Here is a 23814-nt window from a genome sequence, read left to right on the forward strand (position 1 = left end):
GCGCATGAGCAGACCTCTGCCTTCCCGGCTCCCTAGTCTCCGCCCGAGAGTCCAGACTCCCCCCACAAGAGCGTGGGTCCCCAGGGGCTCGCCTGGAACCGGGGTTCAGTGCAGTCAGAACTGGGGCCCAGTGCATTCAGGAGCCTCCGACTCCCTTCCACTAGGGAAAGCCTGTGGCAACCTCCGCAGCCTTTGTGCGCACTGGCATGCGCGCGCCTTCAGTCCTCCGCCTTCCCGGCTCCAGAGTCTCCACCCGAGAGTCCAGATTCCCCCCACAAGAGCGTAGGTCCTCAGGGGCTCGCCTGGAACTGGGGTTCAGTGCAGTCAGAACTGGGGCTCAGTGCGGTCAAGAGCCTCTGACTCCCTTCTGCTAGGGAAAGCCTGTGGCAACCTCCGCAGCCTTTGTGCGCACTGGCACGCCGCGCCTTCAGACTTCTGCCTTCCTGGCTCCCGAGTCTCCGCCTGAGAGTCCAGACTCCCCCCCCCCCCCAGTAAGAGCGTGGGTCCCCAGGGGCTCACCCGGAACTGGGGTTCAGTGCAGTCAGAACTGGGGTTCAGTGCGGTCGGGGGCTTCCTTCCCCCTTCCGCCAGAGAAAGTCAGCCAGGCTCTCAGCCGCCCTTCCTCTCTGCGCGTACAAAGCCCCTTTGCCGTACCTCCAATTCTCTGTGAGCTTTTCTCTTTCCTTCTAGTTGTAGAATTTTCACTCAGCCAGCTTTCCTGTGGTTCTGGATGGTGTCTGTTCTGTCTTTTAGTTGTAGTTTTGAAATTGTTGTGTGAGGCAGCAGTTTAGGTGTTTACCTATGCCGCCATCTTGGTTTCCCCCCACACCCCTTTTTTAAAACTTAAAAAATAAAATAAAATAAAAAAATATGAAGCTTTCAGTTCAACTTGATAACCAGACAGATCTACAAAATTATACTAAATTGAGTTTTGGGGTTTGTTTGTTTTTTTTACATAAATTCTGGGTTATTTCACAAAGATTTAAAAAGAAATAGCTTTATTTTATAACTCTTTACCTGGGAAAATGAGTTCAAAAAACCCAATTACATGAAAATATAACCCAAAATTTTGTTTTTCACCCCAAAATTCTAGTATATATATATATATGTATTTAGTTATTAATGTATCTATTTTATTTACACTTCATTGTATTCTCTACTTTCAGTCTTTTAAATCTTCAATCAATCCTGGACGCTCTTGCCAAATTCCTTTTTCTTTCATTGTCCTTTTACCCTGCTTCTCAAAAACTCACCGTGACATCCCCTGATTGCTCCCAACACCCCCGCCCCCTGCCAACACACACACCATCGTGAGCATTATGTCTCCAATAGATGCCAACCTATCTTATGTCATTATTTCACCCTAGTATAGTCCAAATAAGTTCTGGTCAACTTTATTAACTAACTTAATTGCAATGAAACTCTTTTTGAGGAAGCAACTCCTCAGCACTTGAATAAACATCCCTTTGAATTAAAATATTCAATAACAGATATGAACAGATAATAGAAAATATGAGTGGTAATGATTAAATTCAGAAAATTATGGATATCAGAGACTAGTTATTTAACAATATCTATGTGTCTAAATTATCCAGGTAAGAATTTAAATAGCATGATTAGTAGCTTTTGTTGAAGTTCCTCTCTTCCTTCCTGTCTCCTTAGGTAAGACAGGAAGGCTAGAAGAGACTGAAATTGCTTATTCCCCTCCCCCCACCTGGAAAGCTATCAAAGGCTGGGATGGGTATTTTTCTTTCTCCAATTTGTTAAGCTCTGGTAAACCCCAGTAAATCAGCTCTCTTTAAATAGTTTGACTTGAGGGCATGTCTGGCCAAGAAGATTAGAATGCTGGGTATATTTCAAAATGGTTTCTTTTCCCCTTTTCCTACCAAATGTTTGAGGCGACTTTTCTCTGTTTTTCAGTGTGAGAACCTTGTAAGGCTGTTAGAGGTCAAACTCACAAAAGTATGGTATTCCTTCCAGAATGTTTAACTTTCAAACTTGTCTACAGTGAGTCTCCAGCAATTCATTAATTATAGCTCAGGTTTTCTTACCCCAATACTGGGTAAGAAGCCCAGGCCCAGGCCTTGCCTTAGCAGCTGTGTCTGGACTTCAGATCCAGCTCTGTCCTGGGAAACAGGGGGATATAGAAGGATGGCAGAGACCTCAGTTCTTGTAGGGTAACCTTTCCTTACTTTCTCCTGTCCTTCACAGGACCTTTGGCAGGTGGGTCGGGGGATGGTTGGTCTAGAGTTGGGGGAACAAAGGGTCAAGGCTCTTGGAGGCTCCCTGGATGGTGTGGAGCTAGCTGCAGCACTGAGGGGGATCTGGTCAGGCACCAGGCACCTGGGTGGGCACATCTCAGCAGGGCCCCTGCTTCTAGGACAGCCTCCCCCCTCTCCCACCCACCACTCCCCTGCCTGCCACACCAATATGGTAGAATTTATTCAATTCCAAGTATGATTGTTGCTATATGAATTTCTGGGAAAGATAAAACTATAAATTCAGCAAAAAAGATTAGTGATTGAAAGGGATGTGGAGGTGGTAGGGAGGAATGAATAGGTGGAGCACAGGTAGATATTTTAGGGCAGCGATGCTATTCTATATGATAATCTGGATGTGTCATACATTCGTGAAAACCCATGGAATGTACAACAGAAAGGGTGAACCCAAAGGTAAACCGTAGATTTTAATGACTGATAAAGCATTAACATTGGCTCATCAATTGTAACAAATGTACCACAATAATGCATGATGTTAATATTAGTGGAAACTTAGGGTAGGAAGTGCAAGGGAGTATATGGGAATTGTCTGAATGCTGCTGAGTTTTTCCTGTCAATCTGAAGCAGCTAATGAGAAAGCCTATTAATTAAAAAGCAAGCAAAAATATACAAGTACAGAGCTGGCGTGGAATTTTCCTTATTTGCTTTGATTCACTCAATTGCCTAATTAGTTGGAAAATCACAAATGTCTCATCCATTTTAATGTCAGTTAAAACAATTATTCAAATGGTCACTTGGTTCTCTAAAGACATTTACTCACTCTTTCCTCCCTTCCCTATTTCCATCACACTTTCTAATTTCAGATACTTTAAAAAGTCTGGTGGTACATTATCTCTAATTTTACTAATGTCAGCTGCTTTCCCAAGCTCCCTCTCCTGAGACCTAGCAACTTTGCCTGATCAGAGGCAAGGATGATCAAATACCAGGTACATTATGATATCAAAGGAGGTACTAAAGAACTCAGTTAATGATAACAATTTTCTAGAACCGGGCCCCAAAGAACAGTTAATGAGAAAGTCCTTACAATGCTACAAAGCTTGCTTCAAGATTTCTCTCCCCTGCCCCTTTCCTCTATGTTTTATTACTCTCTCCCTCCCCGTGTCTAGCCACAAGGCTCCCTTGCCAGTCCTCCTAAACACCAGAGACACTCTAGACTTGAAGCTTTGCACTATTTCTTCTCGCTGTCTGAAATGTTCTCCCACCTGCAGCTCATATTTGCACGGCTCACTCCCTCACCTCCTTCAAGTGTTTGCTCAAAGTTTACATTTTCACTGCGGCCCACTCTGACTGTGGTTTTGAAAATGTGCCCATACCCTGCTCCAACACTCCTATTATTCTGCTTTACTATGTTATACAGTTTTGTTTTTTTTTTTAAATATATTTTATTGCTTTTTTACAGAGAGAAAGGAAGAGGGATAGAGAGTTAGAAACATCGATGAGAGAGAAACATCGATTAGCTGCCTCCTGCACACCTCCTACTGGGGATGTGCCCGCAACCAAGTTACGTGCCCTTGACCGGAATCGAACCTGGGACCTTTCAGTCCACAGGCGGACGCTCTATCCACTGAGCCAAACCGGTTTTGGCTGTTATACAGTTTTTAAAAATAATTTTATTGAATTTATTGGGGTGATATTGGTTAATAAAATTATATAGTTTCAAATGTACAATTCTATAATACAGCATCTGTATATTGTATTGTGTTTTCACTACCCAAAGTCACATCTCCGTCTGTCATCATTTATACCTCCTTTACCCTCTTCTACCTCCCCACACCCCACTTTCCCTCTGGTAGTCACCATGCTGTTGATTGTGTCTATGAGGTTTTTTGCTTTTATTTTTTTCTTAATCCCTTCACATTTTTCACCCAGCTTGCCAACATCCCTCCCCTCTGACAGCCATTTGTCTGCTTTCTGTATCTATGAGACTGTTTCTGTTTTGTTTGTTTATTTTGTTAATTAGATTCCACATTTAAATGAAATCATATATTTGTCTTTCTCTGACTGGCTTACTTCACTTAGCATAATATGCTCCAGATATACCCATGTTGTCACAAAAGGTAAGATTTCCTTCTTTTTTTAGGTTGAATAGCAGTCCATTGTGTAAATGTACCACAGCTTTTTTATCCACTCATTTACTGATGGGCACTTAGGCTGCTTCCAAACCTTTGCTATTGTAAATAACACTGCAATAAACACGGGGTGCATATATTCTTTTGAATTCATGTTTGGGTTTCTTTGAATATATTAATAGAATATTAATAGAAGTGAAATTGCTGGGTCTTAAGGAAGTTCCATTTTTTTTTTTTTTTTTTTGAGGAAACTCTATATGTTTTCCATAGTGGCTGCACCAATCAGTATTCCCACCAACAATGCATGAGGATTTCCTTTTCTCCACAGCTTCACCAACACGTGTTTTTTGATTTATTGATGACAGTCATTCTGATAGACATGAGGTTATATTTCATTGTGGTTTTAATTTGCATTTTCTGATGATTAATGATGTTGAACATCTTTTCATATGTCTATTGGCCATCTCTATGTCCTCTTTGGAGAAGTGTCTATTCAGGTCCTCTGCCCATTTTTTAATTAGGTTGTCTGTGTTTTTTTTTTTTTTTTATGTTGAGTTGTATAAGTTCTTTATACATTTTTAGTATTAAGCTCTTATCAGATGTATCATTGGTGAATATATTCTCCTATTCAGTGGGTTGCCTTTTCATCTTGTTGATGGTTTCCTTTGCTGTGCAAAACCTTTTTAGGTTGATGTAGTCCCATTTGTTTATTTTGTCTTGTTTCCCATGTTACATGACTTTAAAACAACTACCCATCTTACTTATTTATCACATTTCCTGCTTGCTGTCTTCCTCCATTATAATGTAAATTCTATGAGGGCAGAGAGTGTGTTTGTTTCATTTAATTATGCATCCTTAATGCTTAGAATACTGGCTGGGTACATAATAGATTCTCAGTAAACATTTGATAAATAATGAAAGAGTGGAAAAGTTAACATTTTAAGAATTTCAGTGTTTTCAAAGGATCTTGGTGACATTCTAGTAAAAAACCTTTAGAGAACTAGAGGGAATAATTGACTCATTAGTCAATAATGGGAGCAGAAGTAGAAGCTCATATTTCTCATTGTGAAATTTCTATCTCAGTAAATTATTTTATTTGAAAAAGAAATGTATGTACTTACAAAACTCAGAATCATTCAGGAGCTTCAGTAAGAGCTAGTAATGCTCTCATCCCTATGTTTAAAAATAACTACTTGTTCACACTAAAACATCACCTCAACTTCTTTTCTTAGTTTACTAGTAGAGGTCACTGCATTATAATTAAGCTATATGTCTTAAAATAAGAAATGCACCATATTTAAGTATGGGAATGGATAATTTTCTATTTATCTGACACACATCCAGATATATGTGTTATATATGTATACAAACATATAATTTTACATATATACTATATATATAAGCTTAGAACAATCAGAATATGAAGATCACTTTACATTTAAGCTCTATCTTTAAAGGTTGAATAAATAGATTACTCTTTTTTCTTTCTTATTTGAGATGAAAGATAAAAAATACCAGTTTGTTCTCTAATATCCCTAAGCAAATTCAATGAGTTCATTCACATGAAATCTGTGTCCAAACTATAAAAGACTATCCAAAGTTGGTTGGTGATTACTAGTAAATGTGGTATAATGAGGCATTTCTATCATATTTTAAAAGCATACAGCTTTCCTTCAGTGTTTAACCTACCTAGCAATAAGAAGGCTGAACTTAAACTAGGGCTAGAACCCAGATTCTAATCCTGGTTCTGCCAATACTAACTGGATGTCTTAGTCTAATGATCTAATCTGTTTAAACCTTGATTTCTCCTCTATTGAGTGGAGCATATTAATACCTGATAGGTATGTAATTAGGTTTAAATAAATATATATAATGCATATAAAGTTAATTGCCAACACTAAGTACACATCCTTATTATTATTCACTAGAGGCCCAGTGCACGAAATTCATGCACGGGGGTCCCTCAGCCCAACCTGCACCCTCTACAATCCAGGAGCTCTCAGGGAATGTCCTACTGATGGCTTAGGCCCACTCCCATGGTTCTCTGCTCTCTGCGGGGCCTGGGGGTCTCGCTGCAGCCATGGAGATGAAGCCCCCATGCCCTGATGTCTGCTCTCTGTCTGCCGCCGCCATGTGCCATGCGAAGGAAGCCCCAATGCCCTGCAATGTGCTCTGTCTGCCAGGCCTGGGGGCTTCACTGACATCAACACACTAAGGAAGCCCCCATGCCCTGCTGTCTGGGCTCTGTCTGCCATGTCTGGGGGCGGATCCAGCCTCGCTGCTTAGGCGGACAGGCCTGGACACTCCAGTGGTGGGGCTGAGGGGACTGGGCGCTGCCATCTTGTGGCTATGGGTGCCGCCATCTTTGTGACAGAGTGACGGTTAATTTGCATATTACTCTTTTATTAGATAGGATGTGCTTGTTATTACATATCATTTATTATCTATTTTTAAAAGAGTTTATATAGTAGGATTAATTATATTAATAAGGATGCTTTCATCATGAGGAGCTGACACTATTGTAGGATTAAAAAGTAATTTCAGCGTTGTTTTATTTGTTTGGTTTTGGCGTGTGTGTGTGTGTGTGTGTGTGTGTTTTCAAAAGCATTGTTAGAGTCCTCTTAATAAGAGGAATGAGACCAGAGAGCCTTAGAAATTTTCAGTTTCCAGTCATTTGTAACTCAGAAAGCTAGTCTGGGACAAAGGTTTCCCTGTATTCCTGTATTCCTGTCAATTGCCTCTCCTGAACATCACTTGGGTTGCAGTAAACAGCAGTGGCTGAATCAGAGGAGGAGGAGCTGAGAAAACTACAGCTACTATGCATGTGGAAATGGAAATGGCTGATCTGTATTTAGCTCTACAACATTAACCTCACATTCTTTGAAAGAGCCAGACTATTTAGAAGTAATCAGAAATAGAGCATCAGCCAAATGACTCACTAGCAGAATGACCTGTGTAGCATTGAATATTAGCCTGATACTTACAAGTGTTTTTTTCCCTCCCAGCTAATGATATCATTGTACAGACCACCTTCAAAATGCCCTCAAAATACCTTCCCTCAAAAAGAAGAAAAATTAGCCGGCAAAACAGCAAATAGAAAAAAAATGGAATAATGTTTTAATTTACTTTAGTTTTAGCATGTTCTGCAAAATTGTAAATATTTGAAAAAATGATTTGTGATTCTGATGGCAAAATGAAAACACATGCTTACCTATACTCAAGAATATTCCACTGCAAAGACAGGAAAAATACAGAAATAAATCTACTGACACACTGGAAAACCAAGAGCATAGCTACCAACATAAAAAATAAGAACTTTATGAAAGTTTAAACTGAATAGAAACTGATGAAAATATGTAAGTAAAACTGAGAAAGTTGCGAACACCTACAAGTGAAGAAAAGACCAACCACGAAATGACGTTCCCAGCAGAATTCTGGAATAACTCAGAAAGGTGGTGAGCATAAAGAAGGAGCTGTGCATGTGTCACTGGCTAGTAATTCATCTTTATAAAAAGTCAGGTCAATCTCTGTGTGAGGAGTTGCTGATCTAGCATCCGTGCCTGGAACACACAGCGTGAGTAAATACTAGTATTGCTCCTGTGGGAGATCTGACACATGAGTTTCCATGAGTGGGCACTGGGACCAGAGGAATGAGGAGGCATCCCTTCTGACTGTCATGTAGTACTCATACCTCCCTCAACAAATAAACAAGCTACCATTACATCACAATTTCAAACCCACTAGAAATTCAGCTCCTCCTTTACACCAGAGCAACAGAGAACCAGCGATCATGATTCAAAATAAGTATGCACTTTAAGGGGAATGAAACTTCTTACTTGGTAGGAGGCAATGAAATACACACACACACACACACACACACACACACACACACACACGCTAGAGGCCCGATGCACGAAGTTTGTGCAAGGGGCTTGGCCCTCGCAGCCTTGGCTTCATCCGGAAGGTCATTTGGATGGTCGTTCTGCTGTTTGGTGTAATTAGCATATTAGCTCTTTATTATATAGGGTTATTCAATTTCCACACATAGAAATATAAAACCAATAATAAGTGACCAAACAAGTGAGGAAAATTCTAAGATACATTAAATTGAACAGAATACTAGTAGAATACCTTGAGGAAGATTGCTAATAGAATAAGTGGGCAATAAATAGTGTAAGTAACTCCCTTGAGAGATTTGGGTACCTAATATATCAGTAGAATAGAATAGGATAATAAGAAAAAAAAGCATTCAGAGTTCTTGGAAATTAATAATATGATTGCAAGTATAAGACCCCAGAGATTAACTGAATAGCAGAATCAATACAAATTAAATTCCAAAAAGTAAACTGGAAAATTAAACCAAGTAATCAGACTACAGTGCCAGAAGACCAAAACATAAAATCTTTGAAGATAAGTTAGAGGGTAGCAAGGACAGAGCCAGAAGTTTACACATCTCTCTAATAGATTTTCCCAGAAGGAGACAATCAAATAAATTACAGAATAAAACCACCTGGTGATGAAACATGATGAGGGCCCACCAAATTTCCAGGATAATGAACTCCAGGAATAAAAAAATATTTTACACACTTTCTGAGAGAAAAGTAAGATTCATAAAAATCCTGGAGGAGAAATAATCAGACTGACATCTGTCTTCTGTAAGGCAGACAGATCATGGATTTTAGAATACAATGCAACAGCAACTTCAATAACTTAAGGAAAAATAATTTTGAACCTAGAAGTTCATACCCAATCAAACTATCTTTCCAATATGGGTACATAACAGTTTTTCAATTAATCAGGAACTCACAAAGCTTACCGCCCATGTGTACACTATTTTTGAAAAGTGTGTAAAGAAGATATGTTATTTGGGGCTGACGGTGCCTGCCCCAGAGTTCATATGTTGAACCCTAAACCCTAGTACTTTAAAATGTGACTGTATTTAGAGACAAGAGGTGATTAAATTAAAATGAGGCCATTAGGGTGGACCCTAATACAATTTTTCTTTTGTTCTCAAAAGAAAAGGAAATTTGGACACAGGAAGAGATATACCAGAGATGATCGCACATAAAGGAAAATTCACGTGAGGGAAGATGAGAAGGCTACTATCTGTAAGCCAATAAGAGAAAACTCAGAAGAAATCCAACATGTTGACAAGCTGATCTTGGACCAGTAGAATCTAGAACTGTGAGTAAATAAACTTCTGTTGTTTAAGCTACCCAATCTGTGGTATTTTGATATGGAAGCTTAGCATACTAATATACACAGTAAACAAAAAAGTCAATATAGTGATTGCATAGAAATTGATAAAAACTAGTGAGCAAAGATAGCTATAAAAGTTTTAATTGATTATTATATATTAGTGAGGCATTTCAAAGGAGGTGATTGCTAAGAGAGTGGATGAATTACACCCTGAATCTTCTGTTCTAGCCAATTTTAGTAAGTCATAGAGCTGGGAGGATAAGCCAGGTCAATAAAATCTTACAAAAGATCTTCATTTATTTGAGGAGTGGGTAGGTTGGAAGTATACAATTCATTTACAATAATAATGGATAAATATTTTAAAGAATTTAATATAAATTAACCATTCACTTCAGAAAAAGAGACACAGCAATTAAAATGTCTAAATACTAGGAATAAGCAAGAACAAAAGACATAAAAACGGAAAGACATATAAAGGGAAAAATAATGAAACAAGGAAAAAAACACAGAAAACATACAAAAACAGGTCTCCATTTTGATGAAACAGCAACCATAACACTGAATTGATTTGTAAAAGAACAGAAGCTCAGGTAAGAGGAAAAGAGATAACCACAGCCTTATCTTTATAACTGACATAATGAAAGCCAACTCTCACGGAATAATAAAAATAAAGAGATGGGTAAGATTTTACAGAAATTATTTTTTTAAATGGTAAGAACATCCAAATTATTAACAGGCAAAAAGATTTTAGGGAAAGTATAAAGAGAAATGTTTAAATTTGATAAAAGTTCTAATTCCCCAAGCAGATATAACTGTATTGAATTCTTACACATTCAACAATATAGCTTTGAACTATAAAGGGCTGAGATGGATATAAACAAAAAGACAAACTGAGAATTCTATAATCAAGCTGGAGGAATTTAAAATACCTTTTCCCCAAGTTGACAAACTCAGTAGATAACAGTAAGCATGTAGAGGATTATTATGTATCTCTGTGTTTCTATCGTCTTTCTATGCCTCTATTTTTGTATCAAACTGAGAAACAACCTTTCTTTTATGCATCTGTAGAAAATTTACAAATGCATATATAAATTTCACGTATAATAACGGAAGCATGTCAAATCACCAGGAGAGGACACAGTACTGAGTCAATGGTGGTGGTGGAGGAATTGGCTTGCAAACAGCAAAAATTAAAAGCTTCTAACTTCTCACCATACATGCACAAAATGAAGTATAAGTGGATTAATTAAGTGTAGAAATCAAAATTGTGTAAATCTAAAATAAGTAAGATTATTTTTATGGCAGGAAAGTGCTTCCTAAACAAAGCATTAAAGCCAGGATCTCTAAGGAAAATAGATTAATAGATTTCATGAAATAAGAATGTAAAAGAAAATTCCTTTAGTCAAATATGGCATTTTTAAAATTTTATATAAAATAAAAGACCCAGACTTTTAAGCAAAGCTGGTTTTGGGGTCTTTCTCACAGTGACTTTGCACCGACCCAATGTTGGCAGGTGTAAGAAATACCTTCTTTTGCAAATTCCCATGCCTGTGTCTTAAAACCGTGACATGATTTTAATTTTTAGCAGCATATTTCTTCAAGTTGAGGTTACTTTTCTTTTTCTGATTTTATTATATTCTAAAGGAAAAGTTTATTTTGAAGGTCAGATTAGATTAGCTCCTTCTCTTGAGTGTCAGCCTTTACATTTCATGTGGTGCCTGCTCACCCAGCTCCATTTATAATATAATTGCAACTTATAGTAGTATGTTTCACCATCCTATTTTTCTATTTTCTGCAATGGGAGATGCACAGCACATCTCAGCATAGTTGGTTTTAGCTACACTATCAAAGTATCTCTTTGCTGGCAAGATCTACACACCCACCTTTACTAATCCGGTAACAAACGCCCTTGATTCTTATGTTGTGATGGATGATGGTTGTGTGCTGGACACACTCTCCAAGGCAAAGCTCGTCTGTCAATGCACTCCACCCAGCAAAATGTCTGGCACACGGCACATGCAACCTTACCTTTCTCTTTTATTTAATAGGACCTATCAGATTAAAATATGGAGCACTGATATTATATTGAAAAAAACCTTGAATCTATTCTCAAAAAGGGAGGAAATCACAAAAATAGTTAGGTTCATTTTAACTATTGTTATTGTATATTACTTTGCTACATCTTACAACTGATTGCAATGCAGCAGTGTGTGTGACATATGGAAAACTACTGTCCCAGTATATTGCTTCCTATATTTCTGCTTATAGTACATAAAATGCTCAATTTAGAGTATAATCTAGATCTTCTGAAAGATTGTTTAGATGGCAGAAATGTGTTATGCTCAATGACTCCTACACATATCTCTACCATTTATATCTGGGGATATTACATATACTATTGTTTCCTCTCTTAAACATAATCTACTATTATTTTCAAATTAGAGGCCCGGTGCATGAATTGGTGCATGGGTGAGGTCCCTCAGCCTGGCCAGTGATCAGGCTAATCAGGGCCAACTGGGGCCAGGTGGCTGGAGGGAGGGACTGTGGGTGGTTGGCCAGCCCCAGGAGGTTGGCTGTGGGAGTGCACTGACCTCCAGGGAGCAGCTCCTGCATTGAGTATCTGCCCCTGGCGGTCAGAGCATGTCATAGCTACCGGCTGGTTGTCTGGTCTTCTGGTCGTCCGGTCATAACGGTCGCTTAGGCCAGTGGTCGGCAAACTGTGGCTCGCGAGCCACATGCGGCTTTTTGGCCCCTTGAGTGTGGCTCTTCCACAAAATACCATGGCCTGGGCGAGTCTATTTTGAAGAAGTGGCGTTAGAAGAAGTTTAAGTTTAAAAAATTTGGCTCTCAAAAGAAATGTCAGTCGTTGTACTGTTGATATTTGCTCTGTTGATTAATGAGTTTGCCCACCACTGGCTTAGACTTTTATAAATATAGACGCTGCCCTTGATAAGCAGTGTGCCACCACTGGTGAAAACCATGACCATGAACTTTAGCATAAACAGGAATGAAAGAGACTTGGTTAGTTTGGAACATCAGTAAAAATGTACTTTTAAAAAAGAATAAAATTATAGATGGAATACTGATAGTGCCTCCCAACAAATCTCATAACATCATAACATTCTAAAATTAAGCATTAATAATATAAAAAAGGAATAAAACAAAATAACCAGATGTGTAAATTGCCTTATGGACATGCAATACAATGAGTACCTATTTAATTTTTAATACATATTTTTAAAAATGTAACAAGCATTTTCAATATTTTTTCTCTTTTGAAACAACAGTTTTTTATTGGTTTTCTTTTTTACTCAACATATGCCTGGAGGAATTTATGCTGCACTCATGATAATTACAAAATGGGCCAGATCCTCATCTGTGTGGTAACATCTCATGGTAATAACCAGAGCCTTTTTGGCAACTTTTTAACAGAGGTTATCAGTTTGTAAGTTATTCTTCACGGCACCAAATGGTAAATAGTGCCCCAATTAAGTGAAAATAAATCTAAAGTTTTTTTCCCTCTACTACTAGAAACTGTTCATATTTCATTGATTCATTATTCAACTATTCATCATGACCATGGTTATATGTGGGTGGTGACATTTGGTGCTGATTGGTATGTCAAATGTCCTTTCTAGGGTATTATCGTATGCCCCAGTAGGCTCACGCTCACTTTGTGTTTAAGAAACTGAATGGGATGAAACTCTTCTCTTTTGCCAGACTTCTTATTCTGAAGGTCAGGCGTCTGGGAGTATCCAGGGAATAAAAAGAATTTTCTTCTTCATTAGCATTCAGAAAACCACCCTCTGAATGGTCTGACTCTTCTAATAGGACATCTGTAAATCTGATGAGAAACTTGAGAAGTCCAAAATTGACCAGAGGAGGTCTTTTTTTTTTTTTTTTAAATGACAAAGAGTATGTTTTATTTTTCCTCATGTGTGTTACTCCTATTTTTGAACACCTTAGATTGGAATCTCTCTTCAGGCTTGCCTTCTGCAAATTCTTGGGTACAGAAACCTTATTGCAGATGTGGAAAAACTGGCAGAGAACCCATGTGTCTGATAATCCCCAACGTGCAGAAATGCTTGGGAAGGTCATGCATTTCAGCCTTTTGCTTAGGGTCAGCTGATGTTTTTTTTTTTTTTTTTTCCATTGACCCCCCCCCCCCCCCCCCCGCCGGCCTCCCCTATCCCCAGTACATGCCTTTACCTGCTCCTCCTCCCAGTGTCTTGTATCCATTGGTTATGCTTATATGCATGTGTACAAGTCTTTCGGTTGATCTCTTAACAGCCCACCCCCACCCCAACCTCCCCTGCCTTCCTGCTGTAGTTTGACAGTCTGTTCAACTTAATCAGTTTGATGAAGTGATGTAGTCTTTGTGATCCTTGAACTACTCCTTCAACAGTTAATCATTAAAAGCAGCAGAACACCTAGTGCACTGCTGATGGAAATGCAGACTGGTGCAGCCATTATTGAAAACAGTATGCAGTTTCCTCAAAAAGTTAAATATAGGACTGCCACAAAACCCAAAACACCAATCAGAAAGAATGTATGCACCCCTGTTTCATAAAAGCACAATTTAGAATAGCTAAGATCTGAAAACAGCCCAAGTGGCCATCAGCAGATGAGTGGATAAAAAAGCTGTGATATATTTACACCATGGAATATTATGCAGCTAAAAAAAAGAAAGATCTCTTACTCTTTGAGACAGCATGATGGACCGAGAGAGTATTATGCAAAGTGAAATAAGCCAGTCAAAGAAAGACAAGTATCATATGATCTCACTCATAAGTGGAATCTAATGAACAAAATAAACTGATGAACAAAATAGATCCAGAGACATGGAAGCATAGAACAAAATGATGAATCACAGAGGGAAGGTGGCAGCGGGGAGAGAGGAGGGGGAGAGATTAATTGGGGAACTTATATGCATATATGCACAGCCTATGGACACAGACAATAGTATGGTGAAGGCCTGGGAGGGGGAGTATGGGGTAGAGGGGATCAATGGGGAAAAACAAGGGACATGTGTAATGCTCTCAACAATAAAGATAAATTTTTTAAAAAGTATGTCTTTACTTAAAAAAAAGAAAAGCAGCAGAAAAAAAGGATGACATGGTAGGTCACATAGGCAATTATAGGTAAGACAAATACATATAGCACCCTACTCACCAACTTTTAAAGAACTATGTTGCAATAAATATTTGTAGAAAATAAGGGATGATTTTGAATAATAAAAATAAAGAAAACTAAAATGTTCCATAAAAATCGCCATCCAGTTCTGAGAGACAGTAAACACAGACTGGAGCCAGTGGCTCTGGGGATACCAAGGCCTGTCACCTCCTAGCTCTAGGACTTCAGACAAGCTCCTGAAGCTTCCTCTGTCTCATTATCTTTCTCTATTAAAATGTGGATATTAGCCCTGGCTTGTTTGGGTAAGTGGTTAGAGCATCAGTCCATAGGTCATAGGTTTGATTTGGGGTCAAGTGAGGTTCTGCTTCCTGGTATATGTCAACAGTTTGGCTCAAATAAACTCACAAAAATTATTTACAGGTTTTAATGTTGTTGTTTTTTACGTTTACATTACTTGGCATAGTCACAACAGAATTCCAAAGAAGCTCACCCAGGACCATCCTTTGGACTTGGAATTGGTGCTAGGATCCAGCAAAGGGACCATTGAGCCCTCTGGTTCTCCACCCATTGGCTGAATGTGGATTCCTTGAACCCTAGCAGATGCTGAGTAAGACCCCGCCATTAATGACGCCCAAGACAAGGACATTTGGAGAATAAAAAGAAGATTCGCCAGAGCGGAGAAAAGAAGACCACTGGTAAAGGTGGGTCACAGAAAATTCGGTGGGGAGATTCACTGCATGTAAAGCTTGCACCAAGTTTTGGAGGTCGAGAGCCTAAGGTGGGCAAGAAAGTCTTTTGTTTAGAGCCAGGCCATAATGGGGGAGGATTTGACCAAAAGGCAAAAATATCTTTGTAAATTTTTAGCTTCCATGCTCAAGGATAAAGAAATTAAAATGTTGAAAGGTAATCTTTTAAATCAGGCTCAAGGAAAAAGAGTGCCATTGTCATCTTTAACTATGTAGGGTCTTGTTCAAACTCTATTATGCCTAATTTGTATCAGGGATAAAAAGTCCGTAATAAGAAAAAGGGCCTCACCAGATCCTCTGCCTCTGGTGTCCAGAGGTTCAAAGGCAGCTAGGGGATGGAGCTGTTAATCCTCTCGCCAGGGAACACTCTGATGCTTTGTTTAAAAATTACCATAGGATGGCTTGGGACAGGCAGATTTTAGCTAAAATAACTTTAAAGGCCAGTCAATGCTTTGGAGAGCAGAATACGAAAAGATTCAGGAAAAGAACTGCGATTTATTAAGTCTATATGTTATCTGTTGAATGTAGTTTTGTTTTTTTTAATAAATCTCTATTCAGATTATTACAATTGTTTCTCCTTTTTCCCCCCATAGCTCCCCTCCACCCAGTTCCCACCCCACCTTCTGCCCTTACCTCCCCACACTGTCCTCATCCATAGGTGTATGATTTTTGTCCAGTCTCTTCCTGAACCCTCCCATACCCCTTTCCCCTGAGAATTATCAGTCCACTCCCTTTCTATGCCCCTGATTCTATTATATTCACCAGATTATTCTGTTCCTCAGGTTTTTAATTCACTTGATTTTTAGGTTCACTTGTTGATAGATATGTATTTGTTGTTCATAATTTTTCTCTTTACTTTTTTCTTCTTCCTCTTCTTTAAGAATACCTTTCAGCATTTCATATAATACTGGTTTGGTGGTGATGAACTCCTTTAGCTTTTTCTTATCTGTGAAGCTCTTTATCTGCCCTTCAATTCTGAATGATAGCTTTGCTGGGTAGAGTAATCTTGGTTGTAGGTTCTTGCTATTCATCACTTTGAATATTTCTTGCCACTCCCATCTGGCCTGCATAGTTTCTGTTGATAAATCAGCTGACAATCCTATGGGTGCTCCCTTGTAGGTAACTAACTGTTTTTCTCTTGCTGCTTTTAATATTCTCTCTTTGTCTTTTGCTCTTGGCATTTTAATTATGATGTGTCTTGGTGTGGTCCTCTTTGGGTTCCTTTTGTTTGGGGTTCTCTGCTTCCTGGACTTGTAAGTCTATTTCTTTCACCAGGTGGGGGAAGTTTTCTGTCATTATTTCTTCAAATAGGTTTTCAGTATCTTGCTCTCTGTCTTCTTCTGGCACCCCCATAATTCTGATGTTGGTACACTTGAAGTTGTCCCAGAGGCTTCTTACACTATCTTCAACTTTTTGGATTTTTTTTTCTTTTTGCTTTTTTGGTTGAGTGTTTTTTGCTTCTTTGTATTTCAATTCTTTGACTTGATTCTTATGTTCCTCTAGTCTGTTGTTGGGTCTCTGTATAATATTTTTTATTTCAGTCAGTGTATGTTTAATTTCTAGTTGGTCCTTTTTCATATCTTCGAGGGTCTCGTTATATTTATTGGTCTTTTCTAGGATATTCTTGAAAAGCCTTATAACCGTGGTTTTGAATTCTATATCCAGTCGTTTGTTTTCCTCCATTTCTTTCGTTTGGGATCTGTTTCTTTGACGCCACATTTTCACTGCTTCCCTGAGTTGGTAGGGTAGATTTGTGTGCTAGGTTTTCTATATGGCCCAGTGGGTCGGCCTCCCCAGTTAACCTGAGGTAGACACTCTTGGTGCACCCCTTTGTGGACTGTGTGTACAGCCTTATTGTAGTTAAGTCTTGATTGTTGTTGGTATCACTGGGAAGAATTGACCTCCAGGCCAGTTGGCTGTAAGGATCAGCTGTGTCTACGCTGGGAGAATTTCGGTTCTGGAGACAGCCTTATAGGATTAGACTTGCCAAATTGCAAAAGCCTCTGTGCTCAGCTTGGATGGGGTGGAGTCTCAGGGCGGAGCAGACAGTTTTGTTTTCCAGTCAGCCTTGCCCTTGCGCGCGCACGCGCCTCCAGACCTCTGCCTTCCCTGGCTCCCGAGTCTCTGCCCGAGAGTCCAGATTCCCCCCACAAGAGCGTGGGTCCCCAGGGGCTCGCCTGGAACTGGGGTTCAGTGCAGTCAGAACTGGGGCTCAGTGCAGTCAGGAGCTTCTGACTCCCTTCCACTAGGGAAAGCCTGTGGCAATCTCCACAGCCTTTGTGCGCACTGGCGCGTGCACCTCCAGACCCCTGCATGCCTGGGCTCCCCAAGGTCTCCCTCGGGTCTCCGAGTCTCCGGGTGCCTTTCTTTCTACCTGACAGTCCAGACTCCCCCTGTATGAGCCTGGGTCCACAGGGTTTCACCCAGGACTGGGGTTCAGTGCAGTCAGAACTGGGGTTCAGTATGGTCGGGGGCTTCCTTCCTTCTTCTGCCAGAGAAAGTCTCAGCCGCCCTTCCTCTCTGCATGCACAAAGACCCTTTGCCGTACCTCCAATTCTCTGTGAGCTTTTCTCTTTCCTTCTAGTTGTAGAATTTCCACTCAGCCAGCTTTCCTGTGGTTCTGGATGGTGTCCGTTCTGTCTTTCAGTTGTAGTTTAAAAATTGTTGTGCGAGGCAGCAGTTTAGGTGCTTACCTATGCCGCCATCTTGGTTTCTCTGTTGAATGTAGTTTTATCTGTCATTTTATTTGGTTTAACATGTGTATTGTTAGTTTATTAAGCATGCCTTTAATTCAATAAGAAAGAAACCTGGGCGGCCAGGTCAGTTGCTAATTTCCCAAAGCAAGCAGGATGTGGGGGTGGAGAGACACCTGGTGTTCCTGTAAATTGGACGCCTACTCCCAAGAGTACTATTAGAAAAATCTCATTGCTTTCAGCAGTCAAGGGCACATACATCCTTTGTAGGTTCCAGAGCCCTGGTGGGGGTGTTTTCAGGAGGCAACAAATTGATATGTCTCTCTCCAGTTGATGTTTCTCTCTCTCTCTCTCTCTCTCTTACTCTCTCTCTCTCTCTCCCTCCCTCCCTCCCTCCCTCTCCCTCCTACCCTCTCTAGAAATCAATGGGGAAAAAAATATCCTTGGGTGAGGATTAAAAAAAAAAAAAGCAGACAGTGTTAGTGCTTGCCTCATTGGATGATGTGAGGATTAGACCAATCAATACATGTAAAACACTTTAGACAGTGCATAGCATATAGTAACCATCTGATACTACTCTCTGCTATTTTTCTCTGCTCTTACTATCTTCCTAAACATCACAGCAAAGCAAAGAAAATCTCACAAACACTGACCACAACAATAATGACTTCCTGAATGGAACAATTATATGCTTAATTCCATAGGTTTTAGCAGAAATCATTTAGGTCTAAAAACCCCTACCTCTATTTCAACACAACAGGTTAACTGTTCTGAAATATGAAAAATAGGCTACTAGAAACCCAGATAGATATATGAATTCATCTGTTATCACTGAACACAGTTTTAAGTAGTCTCTTACGTTTTTTTTTCTTCACAAGCAATTAGAAATTTCTACAAATTAGCAAAAATAGTTGTAGAAGTATTAATTATTAAAGTTACCTGCCTTCCTTTGTGTATCTTTAAAAAATGAGTTTGGATATTAAAGGATATTAGTCATTTTTTACAAGAATGTCTTTTGTCCAGTGTCAAACTACCTCTTTTCGTAAACATTAAGTAACTCACACGAGTTAGCATTAAATATCAAAACAAGCTGAAATACTGGAATTAAATAATCTCATAGGAAATTGATTTGGTTCACTGAGGTTATTTTGGCAATGTGTATCAAAATTAACTAGCACCATTTTAAGGAGTGCTTTTAATTTTATATGTAGGTAGGTAATTGAAAAAAAAAACCTGACCTAGAAAATAAAGTATGTATTATCATTGTTCTATAATTTCCCAAGCCTTTGAATAAAAGGATATTGATGCCTGTATGAACATTTTATTATTCTGAATATTATTCATTCACCATCAGGCTTCCCAGTTCTTATGAAACAGTTGCCTTCTCTATGCAACACTCTACTTTGCAGGCTGGGATAAATCTGAATTGTTTGGCTTTTTATCCCCAAAAGTTATAGAAAGCTCATAATTGAATTTTACTTTGATCTCCTCAACTGTACAAGTCTTCTTTGACTATTAGCTTTATATGACGCCCTTCATTAATATACTAATAACATTAAAGCATGTGTAATTTAGAAAATAATCTTAATATACCAGTGAAAATCTAAGTCTTGCTCATTATGTAGAAATTGCTTGTTAGTTTATCCTTATACTCCACTTAGATCAAGCCCTAACTTCTCTGCCCAAACTTCTAGAAATCATCTAACTTGTCTCCTTGCTTCACTTCCACTTCTGTCTCCTCCTGCCACCAGCACTCATTCCTTTTTCCTGTAGTAGTGGGACAGTCTTTGAAATTATCAAATAAGGTTATATTATTCCAGTTTCACACTCTCTGCTATGGACTGGATGTTTGTATCTGTCTCACCAACTTCATATGGTGAAGCCCTCATCCCCAATGCTTTAGTTTTTGGTGGGGCCTTTGAGAGGTAATTAGGTCATGAGGGTGAAGGCCCTCTGAATGGGATTTGTGTTATTATAAAAAGAGACCCAAGAGAGATGATCTCTCTGCCAGGTGAGCACACAAAGAAGGCAGCCATCTGCAAATAAGGAAGAGGATGCACAACAGAAACTGAATTGGCGGGCACCTTGATCTTGGATTTTTCAGCCCCCAGGACTGTGAGATGTAAATTTCTCTTGTGTAAGACACCTAGTCCATGGTAATTTGTTATAGCAGTCCAAGACACTCCCCAATGACGTTGCATGGTTCTTAAATAAAACCTAATCTCACAGTCACAATGCCCTACAGGAGCTGGCCCCTGCCTATTTGACCTCTCTCTCTCTCTCTCTCTCACATTTTGTGCCAGCTATACTGGCCCTCACATTCCTTTCACCTTTGCACTTTTTCATTGACTTGCTCCCTCTGCCTAGAACATTCTGGCTCCGTCTTGTTTTTCAAATATAAATTCAAACATTATTTTTCTCAGGGAGGATTCCTTACCATTCAGTATAAAATAACACTCTCAGCAGACCCTAAGTAATTATTCATCACCAAAATCTGTTTTATTTGCTTCAGGGTATTGTATCACAAATTGAAGTTTTCATATTTGGGTGTTTTAAATTTTGTTTTCTGTCTTCCCTACTAGAGGGTAGTTTTTAATAAGTTAACATAAGCAGGACAAATTTAAACTGACTGGTGCTGACTCAAAATTTTTCTTTATTTTACAAATTAATATCTTTAAAAGATTTGTATTTTCTTGGGGGTGGGCACTAATATCAGTCAGGGACAAGCTATAAAATATAAACTACTCTAACATATTTCAAAAATAGAGGAAATTTAATATGGGGAATTGGTTACAAAATTTATTGCAGAGATGAGAAACCACCAGGAAATTTAGGAGACAATAGATTAGTATGCACAGGAAGATGTTTCCTTCCCTAAAACTAGAGCATTACAGGGAGTAGTCACCAAAATTGAGTTGCTGGAAGAAGCTAGAATTTGGCAGGATTACTTGGTGGGAGTTAGAACTAAGGAACCAGTGCCTATCTGGATGAAACTGAGTTACAGATGAGATGCAGTTAGGAAGTCAGCCAAAAAAGAGAGATGGGGAAGGCTTGTCTTCTCTTTCTGCCTGTATGTCTTTGGCCAGTGCCTTCCATTGGTCAAACTTATCCAGGTAGCAGAGAGCAAAGAAGCTTGGGAAATGTAGTTCTCTGGGATACAGAACAGAGCACAGAAGGGCAGAGATTACACAGTACTTAATATAATTTCATAAAATTCGTGCTGGCAAGAAAGCACACTACCACAATTTACAATTGGAAATCTCTATTAGGAATGCTGTGCTATTTTCATTGCCTCATAAATCCTCTACTAGAAACCTCACCTTAGGTAGTTTCCTTGCCACACCCTTTCTAAAGGATTTATGTAATCACTGTAAGTAGTTTCAGATTAGCACAATTATACCCTGCCATGTGCTCCAAGACTGCATTTGCTCTTTATGAACTCAAGCAGTCATCTGTTATGGCACATCCTAGAGCAGTGTCTCTCAACCTTTTCAATTTAAACATCCTTTAGATAGACATTTTTTTAAATTAGAAAGGTATTACATATTTAATGCAGAAAATTATAAAATTAATGAGTAAAAATAATGAAATAATATTTTTCTCCACCATCTAGAGATAACCATTGTTTGTGTATGCTTGCATATATTTCTTTTAACAATGTAGATATTTATATAGATTAAGATATATATATTTATACATACTGATGCACTCAAAATTAGATATATGTTTTAAATGGCATTCTGGAATGCATCTTTATTAATATCTGCTTTAGTTATTAATGAGATATAAACACTTCTCTTTATCACTAATTATTCATTAACATAATTAGTTTAATATATTATGTAATAATAAAAGTGAATGTACTATATTTCACCAATTCCTATCATTTGCCATTCAGTTGGTTTTAAATAGTTACTATTATAAACAATAGTAAAATAAAAAAACTTCATAAATAAAACATCATGCATGTCTATATTTATTTTCTTATCTTTCTAGATGTGGAATGTATTGATAATTATTATAAAAATATGATGCTTTCAATTACCAAAATACTCTTCATAATTTCATATTGATAGCAACAAAGAAGAATATTTATTTATTCACACCTATACCAACAATGCACAATATTATTCATTTTATTCCTTTAAAAACTCTTTTTAATATTCAAATATAAGAGGTTCTTCCTCACCACAATTCCAGATAATATTAATTAGACTTTTGATTTTAGTTACTTTAGAAAACACATGCACAAATGTTAAGTTCTCAGACCCCTGATAAGGAGTGATCTACCCACCAAACTTTCCCATGTCATAACTGCAGACAGTTCTTACAGATGCAACACATCTGTTGAAAAACCTCTGCCCCCAAAATGTAGTAAAACATGACACTGATATGCCCAAATGAGAGATAATAAGAAAGAAAAAGTTTATAAGATTATGAAAAAGAAAATATGTTTAAAGACATTCTACAAAGACTTTAGTTCAACACAGATCTCTGTCTTCCTTTTGTACCTTTAGTACTCCCATACTCCTGGGATCGGTCATGTAGAACCAGAACCGAACAGTGCACACTCCGAGGCTCGCCGGGAAGTACTGGGAAGTAGTGATTCTTGCAGTGTATCCTTCTTTGGGACCAGATGAGTTGACATACACGAAGTGTTGTCCACTACCTTGAAATAGATAAATATAACTTTTTTAAATTAAATTATATATTTTATAGCATGAGGCAGAATGTATTTATACCATGTACACATTTCATTTTTCTCCAACCACACACACACACACACACACACACACACACACACACACACACACAAACAGATACACACATGCATTTAAACACTATTCACTTACTTTTTGTGTGTTTTATATAAATAACATTTAATTTTTTGAACAACAACAAAAAAAGAGTCATGATTATGCGATTCACAAAATTCACCCAGGGATGTGACTCATGCATAAAGAGATAAAATATTTGTGTTTTTCCCAATTTGCTTAAATTGTCCATCAGTTTCAAGTAAATAAAATATTTTGTGAGCTGCATGTTGAGCAGGTTTTGGGGCTGATTGATGTATCTCATTTTCGGTTGTTCTGATTCACACACTAGCTACAGTAGTAGTGAATGGTGATACCAGCACAGTGAAATGTAATTCTCAATGCCACTACATTATTTTTTTCTGAGCAATAAATGACTTCTCCTCAATTGCATTATGGCATGAATATGTGAAAGATCTCTCCATTTAAACATAGCTGGATTTATTTCCCCTGCATACATAATCATATGTCTTTTAGCATTCTGTATGTACTGTCTGGAGAAATACCTATTCAGGTCCTTTGCTCATTTTTTAATTAGATTGATTGTATTTTTTTAATGTTAAGTTGTATGAGCTCTTCATAAATTTGGGATATTAATCCCTTATTGGATGTATAATTGGCAAATATCTTCTACCCACATGATAGTTTGTTTTTCCATTTTCTTGATGGTTTCCTTTGCTGTGCCAAAACTTTTAGTTTGATGTAGTTCCATTTTTTTATTTTTTCTTTTGTTTCCCTTGTCCTATATCAGAAAAAAAAAATGTTGCTATGAGAAATATCTGAGATTTTACTGCCTATGTTTTCATCTCAGGTCATTATGGTTTTGAGTCCAACATTTCAGTCTTTAATCCATTTTGAGTTTATTCTTCTGTATGGTAGAA

The 23814-nt window shown here is 38.3% G+C and overlaps 1 protein-coding gene across 1 annotated transcript in view; it reads right to left on the reverse strand.

The window, feature by feature from the left end:
- The window catches only part of MALRD1 (MAM and LDL receptor class A domain containing 1), a gene marked incomplete at its 5' end in the record, with an annotated part of 676620 nt that overhangs the window by 158863 nt on the left and 493943 nt on the right, over nucleotides 1–23814 (reverse strand). Inside the window, one exon of the mRNA XM_080679375.1 lies at nucleotides 22631–22788. Within this exon, the coding sequence (XP_080535501.1) occupies nucleotides 22631–22788 (158 nt within the window). The remainder of the gene's footprint in view (nucleotides 1–22630; nucleotides 22789–23814) is intronic.

This window comes from Plecotus auritus, assembly GCF_963455305.1.
Source record: "Plecotus auritus genome assembly, chromosome: 1".
Taxonomy (NCBI): domain Eukaryota; kingdom Metazoa; phylum Chordata; class Mammalia; order Chiroptera; family Vespertilionidae; genus Plecotus; species Plecotus auritus.